This window comes from Tenebrio molitor, chromosome 4 (genome assembly GCF_963966145.1).
Source record: "Tenebrio molitor chromosome 4, icTenMoli1.1, whole genome shotgun sequence".
Classification (NCBI taxonomy): domain Eukaryota; kingdom Metazoa; phylum Arthropoda; class Insecta; order Coleoptera; family Tenebrionidae; genus Tenebrio; species Tenebrio molitor.
This window is the reverse complement of record NC_091049.1, coordinates 17,879,341-17,900,274: the sequence shown is the minus strand read 5'-3', so window position 1 is coordinate 17,900,274 and position 20,934 is coordinate 17,879,341. Positions and strand designations below refer to the sequence as shown.

The 20,934-nt window shown below is 34.9% G+C and overlaps 1 protein-coding gene across 1 annotated transcript; it reads left to right on the top strand.

Moving 5' to 3' along the window:
• The first annotated feature begins 4,369 nt into the window (after positions 1-4,369).
• Positions 4,370-12,764, top strand: LOC138129005 (cytochrome P450 4C1-like). The gene is made up of 8 exons (XM_069045256.1): positions 4,370-5,055; positions 7,416-7,611; positions 7,666-7,857; positions 7,911-8,096; positions 8,143-8,209; positions 8,268-8,394; positions 8,446-9,016; positions 9,069-12,764. Exons 2-8 carry the CDS (start codon positions 7,422-7,424, stop codon positions 9,242-9,244), a joined length of 1,509 nt encoding a protein of 502 aa, XP_068901357.1. The 5' UTR covers positions 4,370-5,055; positions 7,416-7,421; the 3' UTR covers positions 9,245-12,764.
• The last annotated feature ends 8,170 nt before the right edge of the window (positions 12,765-20,934 follow it).

Genomic DNA, 20,934 nt, shown 5'->3' with positions numbered 1-20,934 from the left:
CAACAGATTCACCTATATGTATTTTAAACAATGGTAAATAGACATTTAGATATATACAATTTATAATACATAGCAAGGAAACAACAACAATTGACCATTTCTATATCAAGGATTAATGACACAGATTACTTCGGAAAAGGTTTTTCAATTTACTTTTTTTGTTAGAATTTTCAGATTGTAGTGCAGGTATAATGAAAATAGCGTATGATACACATTTATAAGGGCCTTTAAAGCACTTGCGACGTCGCCCATGCTTTAAAGCCTTCCTTACAAACTTATATCACAATATAGGTACTATTCTGCCGATGTGTACTAGATGGTTACATATTATACCTACCTAGCTACGGAAATAATGGAAATACAAAGATGACAAAAACAAATCAGTGTATACAGGGTGATGAAAAAAAGTGCCCACGACTGAAACTTAAATGTCCTTTTCTGTCGAAGTATTGTGAAAATCAACACAAAAATGGTCTAAAAACATTCTTTTAAAAATTAAACAGCTTTCCTAACAGTACAAATTGACAATATTGCACTTTATCTAAGAAACCAATGCTGATGACAGATTCTGTCACCTGCATAAAAATAAAGCTGCCATGTGGATATGAAACAAAATTTTAATTTACAATAAATTGAACAAAAAGTTAAATGTTTCAATTAAATCTTATAATAGCTGTTCGAAATTTCTCCCACCAACTTCAATGCACAATGCTGCTCTTCGAACAATGTTCTCTTGAACCCTTTGAAGCATAGGAACATTTATGGTATTAACTGCTGCGTTGATTCTTTCTGTTAATTCCTCTAAGTTAGCAATCGGCGTAGCATATACAAAATTTTGGAGGTGACCCCAGAGGAAGAAATCACAAGGATTAAGGTCAGGTAACCAGGGGGACCAAGCAATCGCGCCACCTCTACCAATCCATCTATTTGGATAAGTCTCGTCACACCAATCCCGTACTATCCTAGCAAAACTTGAAAGTCATTTTGTAAAAACTGTAGAAAATTTTCTGCATTCACTCTGGCAGGTAGCGTAAAAGGTCCTACGAGGTTATTATCAATGACCCCAGCCCACAAATTAATTCCGAAGCGGTGCTGATGTGCACGAGGATGCACAGCGAAAGGATTTTCAGTTGCTCAGATATGATTATTATGTTGATTAAAAATGCCGTTTTGAGAAAAATATGATTCATCTGTCGATAAAATGTTTTGAATAAACCTAGGATCGATTCTGTGACGTCCAAGTAGCCATTCACAAAATTCTACTCTGAGGGGATAATCACCTGGACGAAGAGCTTGCACTTTAACATAGTGATAAGGATGATAATGTTCGTCAGCCAGGATACCTTGTACCGTGCGATAGTCTACGTGAAACTCTCGCGCCAATCCTCGTATACTTCGTCCTGGCGCATTTTCAATTTGTTCCAAAATAGCTTCCTCCAAAGTTGGTGTTCGAACTTCACGAGGCCTTCCACGATTTACATAAAGAGGCATTATTTGGCCGTTTTCTCTTAATCGCTGCATCAATCTTCTTATTACCTTAGCATCTGGATGACGTCTGAGGGTACAGTCTTGCATAGTCTCTTGCTGCTTCTGATGCGTTATCATTTGATGCACCCAAGCAGAGTAACATGTCTACATATTCGTTAAAATTATATGCCTTTTTTTCAGATTTTTTGGAAAATTGACAGGTTAAATTTGACAAAACCATTAATATTAAAAATTGAATTATTGTTGCTATCGTTTTCAAAAATTACATGTTTCTGTATCTTAGGAGCTTTGCAATGTTGTAACATTGACGAAATTTCTTTGGACCCAAGAAATGGTACTCTAACATCTTTAATAACGTTGGTTCCGATAGACTTTTTGCATTTTTTACTTAAGAACATTATCAACTCGACCAAAATCTAGACTTCAACAATAAAATTATTAGTAAACGGTTAATCATATAGATTTCTATTGTCTAAAAAGGAAATCTTATATCTTGGCGCAGAGTGGACAAATTTAATTTTGGATTTTGAATTCGTGTTTAATTAAAAATACTTTATAACGTGCAGGTTAGCACGGGCACTTTTTTTTTCATCATCAAAATATTTTCTCTTGCTTGTTCTCACTGGCTTTCCACTTTGTTTTGATTGACTTGTCGCTGCATTAATTTAGTTAATGTACCAAAATGATTATACCGGGTTATTAAATGATTGTAGGTAGTCGAACTAGGCGTGAAAACTGAATGTAAAATTTATGGTTGCCGCTCCACACAAAAGAACATCAAAATGATATGCATAAGTGAATATACACGGGAATTAAATTGAGTGTAAAACAACTCAATATAACTGGATTCAATCGTTAATTTAACAAAAATAAATAAAACTCCCATCACCGCACTGTTCACCTAAAAAATGACAGTGACAGCGACAAAATTGTAATAACATGGGCATGGTCTATTTCGACTACAATCATTTAGAATAACCTGTATTTACCTTCTTTTGTGGTCACGCTCTTTAGTCGCCGCGCTCTTATGTCGTCGCGCTCTTTTGTCGTCGCGCTTTTATGTCGCCGCGCTCTTATGTCGCTGCGCTCTTATGTCGCACGCTCTTTTGTCGCGCGCTCTTTTTGCGGCGCGCTTTTGTCGCGATACCGTTTTATTACTGTTGGTTGTCCCGAGTATCTAAGAAGTAGGTACATAATGCGCACAAACGCGTTTTCGTCGGACGAGTCATTATTCAAATTTTTAGGGGAGGTTTGAGTCCAGCGGGATACAGACCTCGTGGAATTCATGTGCTCGTTGTTATTTTTAACCTAACCCCGTTAGCGTTTTAGTGTTTTGTTTTTGTCATTCCGTTCGCTGTGTATCGTTCTATTTTTCCATCAAATCTGTTCTTTTCAGAGCAACAGCAAATTAATTGAACTATAGCGACCCCTTAGCTAATCGCATGTTTCTACGCCACTGATCATCAGCTGACTACCGTTATACGGTCAGATTTCGTGAGTCACCATGTACTTCTTAGATGAAATGATTTCTTTTAGACTTCCATACACACTCAGTTAATCCCCAGAGGAAAAACTGCGCAGGCCTGGCTTTCCATATATCCGGATTCGGCCTAAATACCCCCTCCGCCATACACGATCCGGAAATCCTCTGAGGGAAAACGGTGCAGTTGAGACTTTGGGGATGCCCAAATGAACTCTTCGCCACAACTATCAGTAGTGCAATCGACTTTATTTATTTTTAACGATAAAGCGTTTAGTTTCTAATTTGCAATTCTCCCCCTTTGATAACACATTTAACATAAAAAAAACGCTTCAAGAAATACTGGACTCATGTTGTCTGAAAGGCGGCCTCACACACTCCGGTCGGCCTGACTTTTGCCACTGCACAGTTATTCAGAATCGTTTTTTCAATCTTATCCGACCGCCTGAACAGTCCGCCAAGTCCGCGCAGTTTTCTGCCGCACACGCTCCGGAAATACGGAAGGCCTGGACTGCGCAGTTTTTCCTCTGAGGATTTCCGGAGCGTGTATCGGGGGCTCGTCTTTGACTTGGGCGATTGATAACTTTGTTAGCAATGGTCTGAAAAAAAAATTCGGATAGAATGAACAAGTGAAGCAACATGAGAAATAAAAATTGACCTGTTTCAGCGTTTTCGACAAATGTCATTCTTTAGTTTTGAAATTACTGAATTTATTCCATAAGTACTAGTAGATGATGATGAAATTGATGGATTATTTATATCCGAGGGTTTTTCTACTTCCATTGAATTCCTTTGACCTACAAAAATAACTTGTAAGATTATAATAAAAAGACGTTTACGGTGTTCAAGGATATGTTGTCTAATTCTTGCCTGCAATTAGCTGTAGTTCTTGAGCCTCTGGGTCAACCAACACCTTGTCTTTTACCTTCATGTTGGCCTTAAAGTTTACATGTGTAGGAGTGTAGGTAATTAAAATTAAATAAATTTAAAAAAAGAAAAATGTTTCATTTAAAATTAATTGCAATAATGTTAATGAAATCTAATAATTGAAAAATATCAATGTGGTATAACAATTAAGATTTACCTGCATGTTCTCTTGTATTCGTTTTTGTCTTGCTCGAAATTCGCGAACACGTTCCGTAGAATTTTTTGGCATTTTCAAATCAAAGTTATAGACGTGGAGTTTCTCACTGTGTATATGGTTAAAATGCATTAACTTAAGCAGCACACAACAACAGAATATCACGGATTACATTAAAATTCAAAACAGACATAACCTCATATAGTTGACGGATGCAATGCAATGTGCGATGCGCTGTTCACTAAAGTCACTAAATCAACACACTACGTCAGCCCCGACGCTGTTCAGTTTTTTTTGTTTCATCTTGAATATCTCAAGGTCTTTTGGATTCGCACCCCTCGCTAAAAAAGATTCACTTCAAACCAACTCAGTCCCAAAAAGATTGTGAACAGCAGTCACGATTGTTTCAAATTCGGACTATCTATGAAAATCTGACATTTTAATATTTTAAGTTATAACTGAACCGAACACTGCTGCCAGTTTGCTACATCTTTTTAACATTAGGAACAATGATCTGAAATTTTAACTGAAATAAAACATACATATTTTTAGCGTTTAATTTTTAGTATTCTCATTTAAGAACATTCCAAATATATTAAAATGGGTAAATTATTATTAACTAAATTAATGTCGGAACTGACAACAAGGACCTGACGCCAATCTAACAAAAAATATCTTGGCCTGCTGTGTGTTTAAAACAATCGTGAACAGCTGATATATTGGGTGATTCAAAATGATTGTGGATAAGTATGGCAACTGTGTACGAAAATGTATGTGTATGCATGTGTAATAAGCTCCCTAACAACAACTACAGTTAACTGTGCACTTGTATTAGCACCCAACGTCATTTTAATGATATTTCAAATTATTATTGAAAGCTTACACATTGTTAACCACCTGCCTCAGTAGTATGTCGTTCGTCTCTAGTGCAATTTACAAATAATTGCTTCATATACGAGTACATCTGGGCACATTGTAACCGGTGATAATTCATTAAAATATTCAGGTATGTTTTTAGATATATGAATGTAAAAGGAGATAAGTTTTGTTGAACTAAAAGTTTATTTGGTAATTACAAAAAGTCAATTGTGTATTTAAAATTATTGTCGATTGTAATTAATTACTCAAGTGTTTTATTTCTATTTTATTTCGCGTATACAACGGCTATTGCAACTGTTTTGCCCAGAAAACGTCACAAAATTCAATCTACTGGATTCATAATATCTGACAATACGGGTCGATACTTATTGTCACATCCATTCACATTAATAGTGTATCAAAATATTAGTTTTTATAAAATTTTTCGTACTAGTTTAATCAACGTCTTAAAAAAACATTAATTAGTTGAAAATTCTTAGGTTATCTTTGACAGATTTCAAGTTACGAATCTTTGGAAACGATTTGAATTTTTAGTGTTGAAATATTATTTTTCGCATTTTATACAGTAATGAACTATATTACTGTACGATTTTGAGTACAGTAATAGGTCACTTTACAGCATTACTGTACGATTTTGAGTAATATTCAACTTCTTTTAATACGATGTAGTGGTTAGTACGGTGGAGGAGAAATATCTCTCTCTCCACGGCTCGATGCACTACAAAAGCGGAAACGGTTAGATATCGTAGGACCCCGCAAATATACAAAAATGTGAAAAATTAGTATACGCTCCTCGTCAGAAAAGTGATTTTACTGGACTCGTGTAGCATTTAAATACTCGCTAACGCTTGTACTTAAACTTGCCATACTCGTCTAGTAAACTCCACTTTTCTGAACTCGTAACGTAATCTAATATTCTGCACTTGTTAGGAAAGATTCCAGTTTTCCTAACTCAAATTTTTATTCAAATATGTTAGTTTTCCAAACTAGTAGAAAAAAAAATTACTCGATTAAAATACTCGAATGAAAAAGATTGGAATCTGTTCGTTTTAGAACAGCGGTCGTTCTTTCTTCAAAAAAAAAACTGTAATGATTTTATCGTACAAAAACTTTTTCACTCGCTCTTTCGTTTCAATTGATGATTATCCCATGAGCGAAGTGTCAAATTAGGGGTTAGAAAAATGTAAAAAAAATATTCTATTAAAAAAGATCAATATGCAAAAAATGTTTATTTTAAACAGTTCTGTTATTACATGGACTTCCATAACATCCTGTATGTTTGATATACATACACACCCTAACACTTCCTCCAATGTATTTAATTGTGCCTATCGTACATTTACAGATGCTCCTTTCCCCTCTATATCCGCCGCTCTAAGGAACGGCTTTTGGTACTTAGAACACATTTCGGATATTTAAATCAATATTTCTAGTGGTTTTCCTTGCAACGATTGTTCTTATATTATACAATTTTATGGTTTTCGATATTTAACAGTTTGAAATTTTACTGCCAAAACTAATAGAATTATCGCTTAACTGTTGCTACTACAAATGCGATGATAGTAAATCCCATCGTGAAAAAAGTTAACTGCGCCTTGTTTATATTCTACAGGGTTATTATAAATGATTGTAGTCCAAGCTGGCGTAAAAACTGAATGTAAAATTTATGGTTGCCGCTCCATATAAAAAAAACATCAAAATGAAGTGAGTACACACCGTTCACACACAGGAGTTAAATTGGTTACAAGTTGCAAAACAACACAATATTTTTAGGTTCAATCAATAAAATTCTCATCAGCGCACTTTTCACATAAAAAATGACAGTGACAGTAACAAAAATTGACAGTTTACATACAAGCGAGAAAAATTTCATAACATGGGCATGGCCTGCTTCGACTACAATCATTTATAACAACCCTGTAGTACTATTGGGAGCACCGAATTTCGGGCAGACTTGAAATTTGACTGATATAAAATGTGAAATAGACTTTAGGTTGTAGACGTATTAATAAACTCATTTTATTTTTACCTACTATTATCAGATAGGTATCATTTTGACAAATTGGATTCATCAATCTTGAAAAGTTGCGTAAGTGCTTTGATGTGATTTTCCGAAAACTAAACAGTCTGCGATTAAACTTTGGAAATCAATAACTAAAATGTAAAATAATTGTGACATTTATGACAACAAAGCTTAGACTACAACGGGTTTTTTTAAATGACAAACAAATTGCTGCCCGAAATTCCATGCTCCCAATAGTACTTGTATATTAATGGTCTATTAAAATTTTATTGACTATCAACTCAAAGTCCTATGTCATTAATTGAAATGTATCTGCTGTGGTATTTTATTATTGGATCTAATTAGTAAGTAATTACGGAAATATTACAAATGATAAGTATACCTTTCTTTATTTATAAAACAATTACTATTAAATGTATATGAAAATGTTTTCCACCAAATTTTTTTTATTGCATTTGTTATAGTTCATAATGAAGATTCCAGCCGAAGATTTTACGATTAGCAATATTTTATTAACTTTACTGCTAATTTTTGTGGTTGGTTTTGTTATCAAATATTGTTGGAAAAAACGACGAATTTACTACTATTCGACAAAAATAGAAGGTCCCTTTGGTTTGCCGTTCTTGGGCACCATTCATCCTTTTATTAAGGGCAAAGATGGTAAAAAACTGATGTATAATTTGGGAAGAAGATATCTAATAATTTTGTTTATAGTGTATTTTACGAAAACAATGGAATTGGCCGAAAAATACGCACCTATAGGAAAAATATGGTTGGGCTCACATTTTTATGTCATGATTTCTGAAATTGAAGATGTCGAAAATTTGATGAAACGGTGTCTTGCAAAAGAGCAAATGTATGAATTTCTTAAACCGGCATTGGGTCATGTAATTTTGACAGCTAAACGTACGTCATCGAATCGTTATGTAATCGTTAATATTGTATGCATTGTTTTATAGTGTCAACATGGGGGATTCACAGAAAAATACTTAATCAAACTTTTAACCAAACAATTCTGAATTCATATTTCGCCGTTTTTATCAAACACTCAAACAGTTTGATTATCGACTTAAAGGAGAATTATGCCAATATTCGAACAGATATTTTTAAACGATACGGTGATTGCACTTTTAAAACTATTTGCGGTGAGTGAAATCTGTGTTGGAATACTCTTTAATAGTATTATTGCAGACACATGTATGGGTGTCGACTTTTCCGAGTGGAATCAACAATACGAATGCATGATGTGGATAGCTGAGTAATAGTTATAATAAATTAAACAACAAGTAGTTTTGCAAAGTCCCGCTTTATTTCAGAGTAGCGTCTTTAATTGGTGACCGTTTTTTAAATTCATTATATTATCCTGACATTGTTTGGAATCTTTTTGGATCTGGAAAGGCTATTCATGAATTGTGTGCAAAAGGCCTTGTTGTTGTTAGGCAGGTTAGAATAATGAAGAATTTTTTGTTCTGGAAATTAATCAATCACTTTTAGATTGTTTCTAGGAAGAAACAACTTTTGGAAAATGAAAGCAGTGGTGACTCTAAATACAAAGATTTCTTAAGTTGTTTAATAAAATCCACCGAAGAAGAAAATAAATGGAGCAACGAAGAATTGGTCGAAGAGACAGTAACGATGATAACAGCAGGCAGCGATACGACAGCTGTTATATTAAGCTTTGCAACTATTATGTTAGCCATGCATCAAGATGTTCAAAGGAAGGCTTACCAAGAAATGTTGGACATTTTTGGAAACAACACTCGAGATCCAACTTTAGACGATTTGAAGCGTATGATCTATTTAGAACGTGTTATCAAAGAGACGATGAGATTATTTCCCGTTGGACCTGTTTTGTTTAGAAAGGTTTTAGAAGATGTTGTCATACGTGACATTGTGATCCCTGAAGGCAGCAATTTGTTAATTCCTGTACACTACATTCATAGAAATTCAAAATATTGGCCAAATCCATTGAAATTTGATCCAGACCGTTTTAAACAAGAAGAAGTTGACAAAAGACCTCGTTATTGTTATATGCCGTTCAGCATACCTCCAAGAAACTGCATTGGTTACTGATTTGAGTGTGTTCTTAATTACATTATATAATATAATATTTTCAGGAATGCGGTTTGCCATGATGTCTATGAAGGTGCATTTGTCAAACATTTTAAGAAATTTTCAAGTAGTTTCAACCCAGTACGAGACAATTGAAACCCTGAAGCTACATATTGATGTAGTAATTTCAGCTCCTGATGGCTATGGAGTAACTCTTAAACCGAGAACAGAAAGAATATAATAATTCATACTAGAATAAAACCACTGTGACTTTAGTTAAATACGTTTTTGTCCGATTCAGATGGTTTATACATTTTGAAACAGTAGTTGTTAATTTAGAGATTCTAATTTATGAATAACTTATTAATTGTGACCATTTTCCTTACAATATTTAAGCCAATAAAATCGCTTAAACTTTCAAAAATCACCCAATCAGAGCCAAATTATGCGATAATTTGCACGAGTGCATTTTCCGATAATTTTTCTTAATAAGAAACTTTGTGGTCCAAATACAGAATTTTATTTTTGCTTGCTACTTTTTCATAAAAATAATATATTTGAGTAAAAATATATACTTTTTGTATTGATAACATAATTACATAACATTTTTGATTTACAATTCAAACATTTCCGATAATAATGCGGAATCTGGAAAAGTGCCCCGAATGCTTGCAGCATTTCCACGTTGAATAGCAAGTGAAATCCTCTCGAAAAGGAATTTCTTTGATTTTGAATCGCCTGATTCCGCAATAAGTCGATTTCCGAAAACATTAATGATCGATTTCATTAATGTTTTCGGAAATCTTCTTCTTCTTTGCACCAAGGGCCTAAAGTTTCAAAGGCTAAACCTTTAAATATGTAATTTGACGAAATAATTAAACTATATTTGCTATGTTTGCGTTTGCAAGCCATTTCAGAGGCAAAACCTGAAACTTCAGAAGTTTTCAAAACGTAACTATCTACAAGTGTATCTACAATAGTATTAGGAAATAGTCTTCCTAATACCCCTCGTGCATGTCAAATTGTCGATTATTTGAAATGCACTCGGGATATTACGATTGAGTATTCACCTCGTAAAAATTTGGCCAATGAAAATGCTCTATATTTTAAAATTGGACCAATCAAGTTGGAATTATGCGATAATTTTTCAGGGCAACAAATTATCACTTATTATATCCCAAGTGCAAAATTTTTTATCGGAAATTTTTTTACTAATGAACGAAACCATCCATAGATGAGGTCAGAAGACCAATTATTAGCAAATAAGAGCACGAGACGAAGTCGAGGGCTTTATTTGATAATAATTGGTCTTCTGACCGAATAATTTATGAATGTATGAGTTCATTAGCAAAAAAATTGCCGATATTAAAATTTTGCACAAGGGGTATACAGCTGATTATTTCCTGAATAGAATGAAACCAAACGCATTATTTCCAATCCTTTTTATTCAAAATAATTTTTAAAAAATCAAATACCGACATTTTTTATCAGATTATTGCACATGTGCATTTTAGAGAAATTTTATCGGGTTATTTTTTGTTTTCTCGTTTTGATTCGTCAATATTTGTCACGCAATTGGTTGCTAAACACATGAAGGAAATAATCGATAATAATTTTTTGACCATCTTTTACATGTTAGTTAAATCGGAGCTTTTATAGCATTTATTTGAAGAAAACACATTATTATTAACAATATTAATTAAATATTAATTGATATCTTGATTATAATTTTAATTTGGCTTAAATTTAAGTTGCAGCGATTATTCGGTAAATAGTCATATCGAATTGCTCTCGTGATTAGGATATTCCAGATAATTTTGTTAGTGACCCACTCGTGTTTGCTGTTAATTTTTACAACAGCAGACACAACACAAGATAATCGGGAATTTGTAATCACTACCTATTAGGTATATACCTGATTAATTCCTGCGTACATTAAACGTGCGTATTCAGCCAATCAGAGGGCTTGCTTTCATCCAATCAAAAATTTTTATCCCGGTAAAATCGTCCTGCTACTGTGTCATGTGGCAAAAGTGATTAAAATTGCATGCTACTCTTGTCAGATTCTCAAATTGTTTTTAATAACTGTAGGTATTATAAATAGATAATTAACGTTAAAGTTTGTATTCTGGAATTAATCTTGCCAAAAATAACACGACCTAATTTTTTATATCTGATAAATTGCCCAATTTTCACATTTTTGCTTTAGACAATTTTACTCGTTGAATTTGGGCATTTTTATTCAAAGGTTAAAGCTAAAGCTCTCGGGCCCGACCAGAATAAAAATGCATAAATTTGACTCGTAAAATTGAAAAATTTATCGGATAAAAAAATTAATTCTTGTTATTTTACCTTCGATAAAATTTAAAGCTCCATATTAATTGAAATACATAGAATTTTGTCTCTCTAATATTAAAAGGTGGTCAAGCAGAGTCTTTAGATTATTGATATGATCTGAATTAGTTAACAAAATGTATGTTAAGCATGTTCTGATGTATTAAGTGCTTATTCACAATGGACATAAGACATAAGAAATACATAAGAGATACCTAAGAATAATTTGTAAATTTGGGCATTTGGAAAATAATTTATGTGTCCATATAACTAGAATATGATTCTCCATGCCTTTTTGTACACAACAATAATGTTCACTGAGGTCACTTCTCATAAGTTAAGTAAAAATTAATAGTATAGTACACTGCACGTATCATGAATTTCTTATGCCTTATGTCAAGCTTATGTCCATTGTGAATAAGCACTAATAATTTATTGTGGGTTGCGGTTAAATCTTGGAAAATTACTTTAGAAAATATATATCTACAACTTTAATCCGAATTAATAACTATTAATATAACGAGAAGATTATGGGATTTATAATATGCGAGGACGTAGCCAGGTCACCTGCACAACGTCCGAGCGTTGTTTAAATCCCATAATATTATAGTTATATTTTAAGCTTTATCGTATAATTGTATCTAACGTATTATGAGCGCGTAACTAATGTATTATAAGTAACTAAGAAAGATGAGTTATTCGAATATTATGGACTTCATAGTTAGCAATAAATGTGTAACATAAAGTGATCATAATGGTTAATGATACGATAAAATATAATAATAAAATACAAGAAATTATAAAAAACACATATGCGGTTTACAATCGATAATTGATAAATGTAGGATTTGCGGAACTGAAGGGGAAACAATTGAACACATCATTTCTTCTTGCATCGTTTTGGTTCAAAGCGAATATAAAAAACGTCACGATATATTCGCTAAAATTATACACATGAATGTAGCTGTTAAATTCAATTTATTAAAGAATACACAACCACATTATAGTTATACACCAGAAAGTTGTTTGGAAAATGACAATTACAAATTATATTTTGATCGCACAGTTTTAACTGACATTCACATTCAGCATAACAGACCAGACATTATTATTTTAAATAAACAACAAAAGCAAGCATATCTTTTAGATATAGCTGTTCCAAATTCCCATAACATAACACAGACATATACACAAAAATTAATAAATATTTAGAGCTCTCCGTTGCTATGAGAAATCTTTGGAGTTTAGAAAAAAAATCTATTTTACCACTTATAATTTCAGCAACGGGAATAGTACCGCAATCTCTTTTTAAAAATTTAAAAATTCTGGATTTAGAGAACAAATTGGTAGTTGAAATTCAAAAAGGTATATTATTGTACTCATGTCATATCGTGAGGAAATTCCTTAACATTGACACAGAACATAATACACAACAAAAATGCGGAGGCGAGACGCCGGTAATTATGTTGATAAGCACTGCACTATTACTTGATAGTAATAGCCGTAATAGTGTATGTACTCCGGCAAAATTGCCGTGCCGCCGGGTGGCGGAGGGATAGTATAATTAGAAGGCTTTATGTATATACATATAAAGTTGTGGAGTTTAATATGTTCGCTGTTTATTTAACAAAGGAACTAAATACAAGTCACAAAAAGTAAGCAGAATATCTAGGAGAGAGGTTAGAGAAGTTGAGTCCCCGCGGAATCAAAACTTTTTGTTAATTCTGGCCGGGTGTCGATCTTTTATAGGCGTCGTTCGGCGCCGTTTTGACGACGGTTGGTGTCCCCTCGATGATGTGGAGTCGCCGGGAACGATTGACCAATGGGGGCCGTGAGGTACCGCCGCAAAGCACTACTAGCGTCACCACGATGGCAGTAGCGAGCGCATCTGTACTGTCTCCGGCAAATTCTTCGAATGCAGTTGCTCGAAATCAAATGCTCGAAATCAATTGATCGATTGTAACTTTTCTCTAAATACAAGTTCCTGGAACTGCAATTTCTCGAAAATATTTTGCTCGAATTTATATGGTCGAAAATGTATAATTGCAGTGAAATTAGTAATTAGTAATTACGGACTAGTAACACTATTCCTCAGTTCTGTAATTTGTAACAGGAATAATAAAAAAACACAAATGATTATCTTTATTAACAACAATGTTTACGTTTACGAGCCTGCATCGAAGTGGACGTGAGCATTTAATATAAAACTTTTTTGCGCAATAGTATTGTTATAGCTACTTACAATTGTTGTTGACGCTGTCTGAAAGTTGAACTAACAACCCTAATGCTGTAAGTAAATAACGACACCGATACTGAAACTCGTTTCACTCGCGTTTTAAAATGGCCCATGCGTGCCAAAAAAGGCCCAATTTACACACAAACTCGTCAAATAAACTACTATTATTGAAAAATGCCTGTGATAACGTAGATTTTCAGCGAACAAATGAAATGAATCCAAATTTAACGAGAAACAAGAATAACAGAGTAAAGTACATTAAGTAGTTGAGGCCATTGCAAAGAAACAAAGAAACAACAATATTAATACAGCAACATTTAAGGCAAACAGAACGGGTAAAGGGCAACACAAACGACAAGTTAAAGGTTGCAAAGAAAACAACAGTAACAAATTGATAATGCAGTTATCACAGACAGGGACGGTTAAAGATCCTCTCCAAAACCGTATCCCAGGTATTACTCATATTTTACAATTCGATTAATGACAAAAACAATGTTTAATTCGGAACTACGCGGTCAAGGTACGCCAACGGGAGCTTAGAGCTGGAGGTAACAAACTCTCGGCCGCGAGGGGACTCAGAAGAATAATCTGAATCATCTTGAGATCAAGCGACGTTTAGAGTTATTCGGGGTATTAATGAACGTCAGACTATTTCACCGACCATGCAAGAGTGACAGAGCGTCTCGGGGTCGTACTATTAGCATCTCAAAACTGCATAAGCAAAGATCTAGATCCGCCATCCCCAACCAACCGTTTCCCGACAAAACCCCGAAGTCTTTATAACCTCGACGGGGGCTTCACGTCAACATCCCGGAGCCGCGTAAGCAAAGACTTAGGTCCCCCTCCGCTAACGACTCTACATAACCGTCGCCCCCACAGAAATTTGACTAAGCAACCCCCAGACCTCCTGAATGTCACCTAGCCCCCATAGGATCGCACTTACAACATTTTAACTTGAACTCATCCGAAATCTAACGGTGCTTAGCAACAACAAATAGGAAAACCCGAGTTTAATTCAATAGAACAAAGCGTAACATTAGATAATGATAAATACAACAAAACAAAATGCAACATTAAACAATGATCAAATAAATAAAACAAAGCGCAACATTAAACAACGGTAAAATAAAAACGCTTCAAATGGCACAAATATCAGTAAGCAACATAAATAACGAGTACGATAATCGCTGGCAATGCTACACGAAAATTGGCGGATCGAGTGCCGTTAGAAAATGTTAGCGAAAGAAAAACAAAATGAACGCACGTGATTCGGACGACGGCTACTAGTTTTGGAAAGTAACGGATTGCCTGAAAAATGAACATCCCGGAAGAAACTTAGGGATAATGCTTAAAATTAACAAAGAAAAGAAAAAGCATGCAACAAAATGATAGCTACAACATACCCTTACCACGTGGTCCTGGTTCCAAAAAAAAAGACAACGAACGTGGGATAAATTACCCGGGGTGGATTAAAAACGTCAGATTCCTCACGGGGACACAAAATATCTACTCGGGACGGAAGTGTAATTGATTCAGACTTAGGAATTTTGAAATATGGATCGCTCTTCGCACGGTGTGTTCGTTTTGAAAAACCAAATAAAAAGTGAACTACCCCCTTCAACAACGCGCGCGAGAGACCGCTTCACCCCCGCTATTTTTCCGCTCTCCCCAGAATTGCCAACCCCATCCCTTAGTTCCTACCCTTGCCGCTTGTACCTTCACATTTGGCGCGATCTCGTGGCCGCACCAGGAATTAATTTTTTTAAATTTTAAACTGGGTCACTATACTATTTAAAACATTTCGTTGAAATTATTTTAAAAATTAAAATTCTAAATTACCGAACCTATTCGGACCGTTACATTATACATTATACATTATAAATAGTTAAATTACTACCTGACATTACAAAACAATATAACAACAACTACCACAGAACGATTAAAACCAAACCATCAGTGATAAATGAGAGAAATGAAAAATTAATTTTGAAGTCCATTTTTATACACATAAAAATTGGCAGTAAAAATAACAAAAATGCAGTTGGAGATCATGTTCAACTTAACTAACCCAACCACTTATCTGCTAAAGGATATTACCGGAAAAGATATTTTAGGTGGATTTTATGAAATGGAGTTGCAAAAAGTGAAGCATCCTGACGTCTACTTAGTTGAAAAAGTTTTGAAGAAGAAAGGAAAGAAGCTCTACGTAAAATGGTTAGGCTTCGATAAAAGTCACAACGCTTGGATTGATCAAAACACAATATAACGCAGAACAATATTCTTATTAATCACATCATACATTGCCATAATAAATTGTAAACATACTTACTAAGTACCTATAATAAAAATTCACATACAAATTCTGATTTAATTTGATCCTACTCTCCCAATCCTCTAACATTTTACTTGCCAACATATCATATCAAAGAAACGAGGTGCAACAACAATCAAAACTAACATCTCATATTTATCCTCTTTACTAAATAATACTCCTAATAAAGAATAACATATAACCACGCGCACAACAAGAAATCCCGAACTCTCATCATCACACATTTTTATGACAAAAAATTTCTGAAACTCCCATCACACACACAATTTTATTAGGCTACCGCTGCTGCTGGGGCTGTTGCTCTTGCTGCTATTGATAACCCAAAGTCGAACTTTATTTTAAAATCAAGAAAACTTGAACTCTCATCATCACACAAATTTATGACAAGAAATCTCTCATCACACACACACAATTTTATGAGGCCATCGTTGTTGCTGTTGCTGCTGTTAATCCAAAATCGAACTTTATTTTACAAGGCGCCCCACAACAAATTTTTTTCACTACTAGTCTCAGAAGGCGTCATTATTGACTCTCGAACCGACCCCAGAAGTAGAATTTCACTCCCAAGGTTAATAATAATTTTCGTTACTAACCAAGGTCAATAATGAATAGGCGTCACTTAGCAACGAAAGATTTTCGATGATTTCATTGGTTAACGTAAACGATTTTCATAGCAACCGTTGAAAATTGAGAACTCGGATCGTCGCATCAGACAATAGTATATTATATACCAAGGTGGAGAAGTTCATGATTATAGCCAGAGCGCCAAGATTAGAGGCCGAGGCGCGCCGAGGGTTGTAAGGCGCGAAGGCTATAAGGGACTTCTCCACCGTGGTTTATATACTATTTTTTTCACTACTAGATACGTTAAAACCCTTTCTGATAATAATTATTAATCAAATTATTTTGTCGGAAGCGACGGGTCCGAGTTGTCTTTTCTTGACAGTTGGAATGAAAATCGTCTACGTTAACCAATGAAATAGACGACAATCTTTCGTTGCTAGGTGACGGTTGTTCCATTATTCACCACTGGTTAATAATGAAATAGTACCTATATTATGCAACCAGATTTATAAACGGCACTTTAGACACGCGTTTTATGTTAGGCACGAGCGAAGCGTAGCGGAGCAAGTGTTTAATAAACAAGTGTCTAGAGAAGTTTATAAACGAGTTGAATACTATACTTTTTCTACGACCAAATTAACAAATGGAACACACAAACGAAACAAGCAACTTTTTTATTAAACGTTAATTTAAACATACAAACTAAATGAACATACCAAATAGGAATATACACTCACCGGCATAAAATTCGATACATCTAATATTTTTATCAAATCTTTTTTTTTATGAGAACATCATATCAAATGTACGTTGTATATTTGATTTATCAAGTGTAAACAGTGCTAAGCTACTTTTTCATTGAAGACAAGCAAAAAATTTTTATATTTCAAGTCCGAATGAATTTTAACAGTTTTTGAAGATTTTCTACATATTGTTCTTTCGTATTTTTTTCCACTCTTTGTGCAGCACTGTTCGCGACTGTGTTCAAAACAAGTAAATTAGTATTCGTAAAACTAAAATATGAGTTGAACTCCATCCGATACTGCCAGAGCTATTGCTTTAATTCAAGATGGACGGTCGAAGTATTACGTGGCTCGCGTTCTTGGTGTTTCAAGATGTAGTATCCTAAGAGCTGTTAAACGATTTCCAGAAACCAAAGGCTATACCAGAAGAGTTAGGTCAGGAAGAAAAAGGTCTACAACTGCCTGGGATGAACACTTTCTTACTTTAACAATCCTGAGAAACAGGGACACTACTGCAGTTAGAGCACGGAACGAACTGCAGGAGGTACGGGGTGTTGCAGTAAGCGAACGAATCGTAAGAAGAAGGTTAGAGGAACACGGTTTAAGTGCAAGAACACTCGCACATTGCCTACTGTTGACCAGGGAACACCGAGTAACGAGGCTTCTCATTGCTCACGAACATCGAAACTGGGGAATTGAAGAATGAGGTCGAATTCTTTTCACTGACGAGTCAAGATTTTGCCTCAGATCTCCAGATGGCTGTCAAAGAGTATGGCGTAGAACTGGCGAAAGGGTTGCTCAGTGCAATTTTGTGCCAGGGATCAGTTTTGGTAGTGATTCAATCATGCTATGGGGTGGCATTAGAATGGAAGCTCGCACCGAATTAGTGGTGGTAAATGGAGGGGCAATGACAGCAAACAGGTACACTAGGGACATCCTGGAACCACATGTTGTGCCCTTTGCCCTATTTATTGGTAATGACTCCATTCTAATGCGCGATAATGCCCGCCCACACATTGCTCAAATCGTAAATGAGTACTTGGATACAGTTGAAAAAAAAAAAAGTCCCGATCTTAATCCAATCGAACATGTTTGGGTCATGGTCGGAAGACGAGTTAAAGTCCGAACTCCTGCTCCTGCAGACTTGAGAGACCTAAGTGCAGCAGTCATTCAAGAATGGCAAGAAGTAGACCAAGCTGTCATTCAGGACCTTTTTGAAGGAATGTCAAGACGAATGGAAGCTGTAATTCAAGCTAGAGGAGGCAATATACGATAATGAGTTTTTAGTTTATTACATCTCGTCTTAAATTTTTAAGAGGTTTTGTAATATTTTTGTTATTAGAGAAATAAAATGTGAGTTTTGGTTTAATTACGTTAAAATTGAGTTACAATCCTTCTAAACTCATCAATTAACCAAAAATAAAATATGGTAAATAAAATAAAACTTAATTAAAAAAGTTAATTCAAATAATGCGCATGGATCGAATTTTGTGCCGGTGAGTGTATATATTTCTCAGGATACAAACTGTTGGTGGCTTCAGGTCCATATTTGAAAAATACAACAAATCATTCCACTGCAATGACGTTTTGTTTCACGCCGGATGCGAAACTGATAAACGTCAAAATACCAACTTGATCTAGAGCTAAATATGTCCAAAAAATTCAAGCCGTGTTTAAAGAAACTTCGAGCGTGTTTAATATCCCGCAAACGCCCGAATGAACACCAAGTTGTGACTAATGAACAATCGTTTTTAAACTGACGTTTTATACACTATTTGTCAGTGCAAAATGTGACACTTTAGAGAAGGAAGTAGAAAAAATTATTTACCTGTACCTGGGCCAACGTAGAAAAACGAAACTTCTCAGTGTTCTATGACAACCGATAACGCTAGACTTTATTACTAGTAGTGAAAAAAATAATTTAATTAATAATTATTATTATCAGAAAAGGTTTTAACGTATCTAGTAGTGAAAAATATGTTCTCTACCTTGGTGTATAACATACTATTAACATCCATTTTAGAACGACTCAAACACTTGAAACTACAACTGCATCAGAATATTGAGGTTCAATTTTTTTTTTTTTACTTCACCAAATCAAACTTTTAAGCGCACGATGACGGAACCAACTCGAATTTAAATTTCAACAGGAAATCAAACACTTGCACGCACGCACAACGACTAAGCCAAGAGATCGACAATGGCTTTGAATCAAAATCGACATTTCATCTCAACAGGAAAACAAACTTTTGCACACACGACGAATCAGAATATCGAGCGCCACTTTTTTTCACGTCGACACCAAATCAAACTTTTACGGGCACAATACTGAACGAAGAAATCGTAGCCACCGCTTTAAATCGAGCTCGAATTTAATTTTCAACAGGAAACCAAATAATTGTACGCACGCACAACGACTTAGAGTCCGATTTCAAGTCAGGGTGACAAATAGGTGATGCAGCGCAAATGTGTAGCTATCTTTGTCCTACACATTAATTACTAATATGCGTCATCTTTCTCAAACTTGCAATTTTGTGCCGTTACCATGACAATATAAGTTGCAACTCAACTTGAAATCGGCCTCTAAGCCAAGAGATCGATCATCGCTTGGAATCGAACTCCACTTTTCATCGCAACAGAAATGTAAACTTTTGCCCACACGATGACTGCATCAGGATCGAGCACCGTTTCGAATCGACGTTTTAACTACATGTCAACGAATGATCCAACATCGGCCCCCGCTTCGACTTTACATCTCAACACGAAATCAAACATCTTGAGCCGCGAACGCACGTTCCTTTTACCGCTCGAGAAGTGAGCTAGAATCTTCCACCACTTTTTCAGGTCAGTACACAATTCAAACTTTCACACAATCGAGTGAGCCAGAATCGGCCACTACTTTTCAAGCACACTTACCAATTCAAATTTTCGCGCTCTTGAGTGAGCCAGGATCGTTCTCACTTAACTACTCGCCGGTGTAAAGGATGGTGATGTATTGGAAAACGTCCGTCTCAACTTATTTAGGGCCGGTTATACCAACGGCAGTTAACGTTAACTGTAGGTTAAAATGCTTGGTTACTTTAGTTACCTATCGTTATAAACAATGTTTTCGAATATTTTAATCTGTAATTAAATTTAACTCACCTTGGTGCAACCGGCCCTTAGTGTGACGATTTCTTCGGTACGAACGATTGACCTACCAGCACCTTTTTTTTATGAGTTACAGAGCCAGTTTTACAAAACACACCAACACAATTTGTGAGGCATGCATAAAAATCCTTCGGCATTACTGCTCTCAAAAATTGGTTTTGACATTCAAGAAATTATTTGACACAAAGCTTCGACAATTATTTAAAAATCCATGACCACCTTCGACCAAGATAATTTTTGATATCCCGGTATTTAAGGGAACACTACACGAAGTAATCTTAAATCTAAAAGAGTTTAAAAAATTCCAATTTTCCAAGAAACATTTTTGCCAGTGGTAATTACGATTTCTCTATTTTATTTACCTACTCGATCCGGAAATCTTTGTACAAGTCATTTTAATTTCGACAGGGTTCATTGAACCACCGCAATAAAACTGCTAATGATAGAAATGGAAATTTCTCTATGCCATCCATCCTTGAAGTTTAATAAATAATTATATTTTAAGAAACTAAAGGTGATTGTGAAAAAAGTACAATCCACTAATAAAAACTTGTTTGGAATTGTTATTTTCT

Excerpts from the sequence above, each read along its gene's own strand:
- LOC138129005 (XM_069045256.1), top strand. The coding sequence starts at position 7,422 with ATGAAGATTCCAGCCGAAGATTTTACGATTAGCAATATTTTATTAACT. Across the intron at positions 7,612-7,665 it reads TTTTATTAAGGGCAAAGATG|TGTATTTTACGAAAACAATG; the intron begins GTAAAAAACTGA and ends TTTTGTTTATAG. Across the intron at positions 8,097-8,142 it reads CACTTTTAAAACTATTTGCG|ACACATGTATGGGTGTCGAC; the intron begins GTGAGTGAAATC and ends GTATTATTGCAG.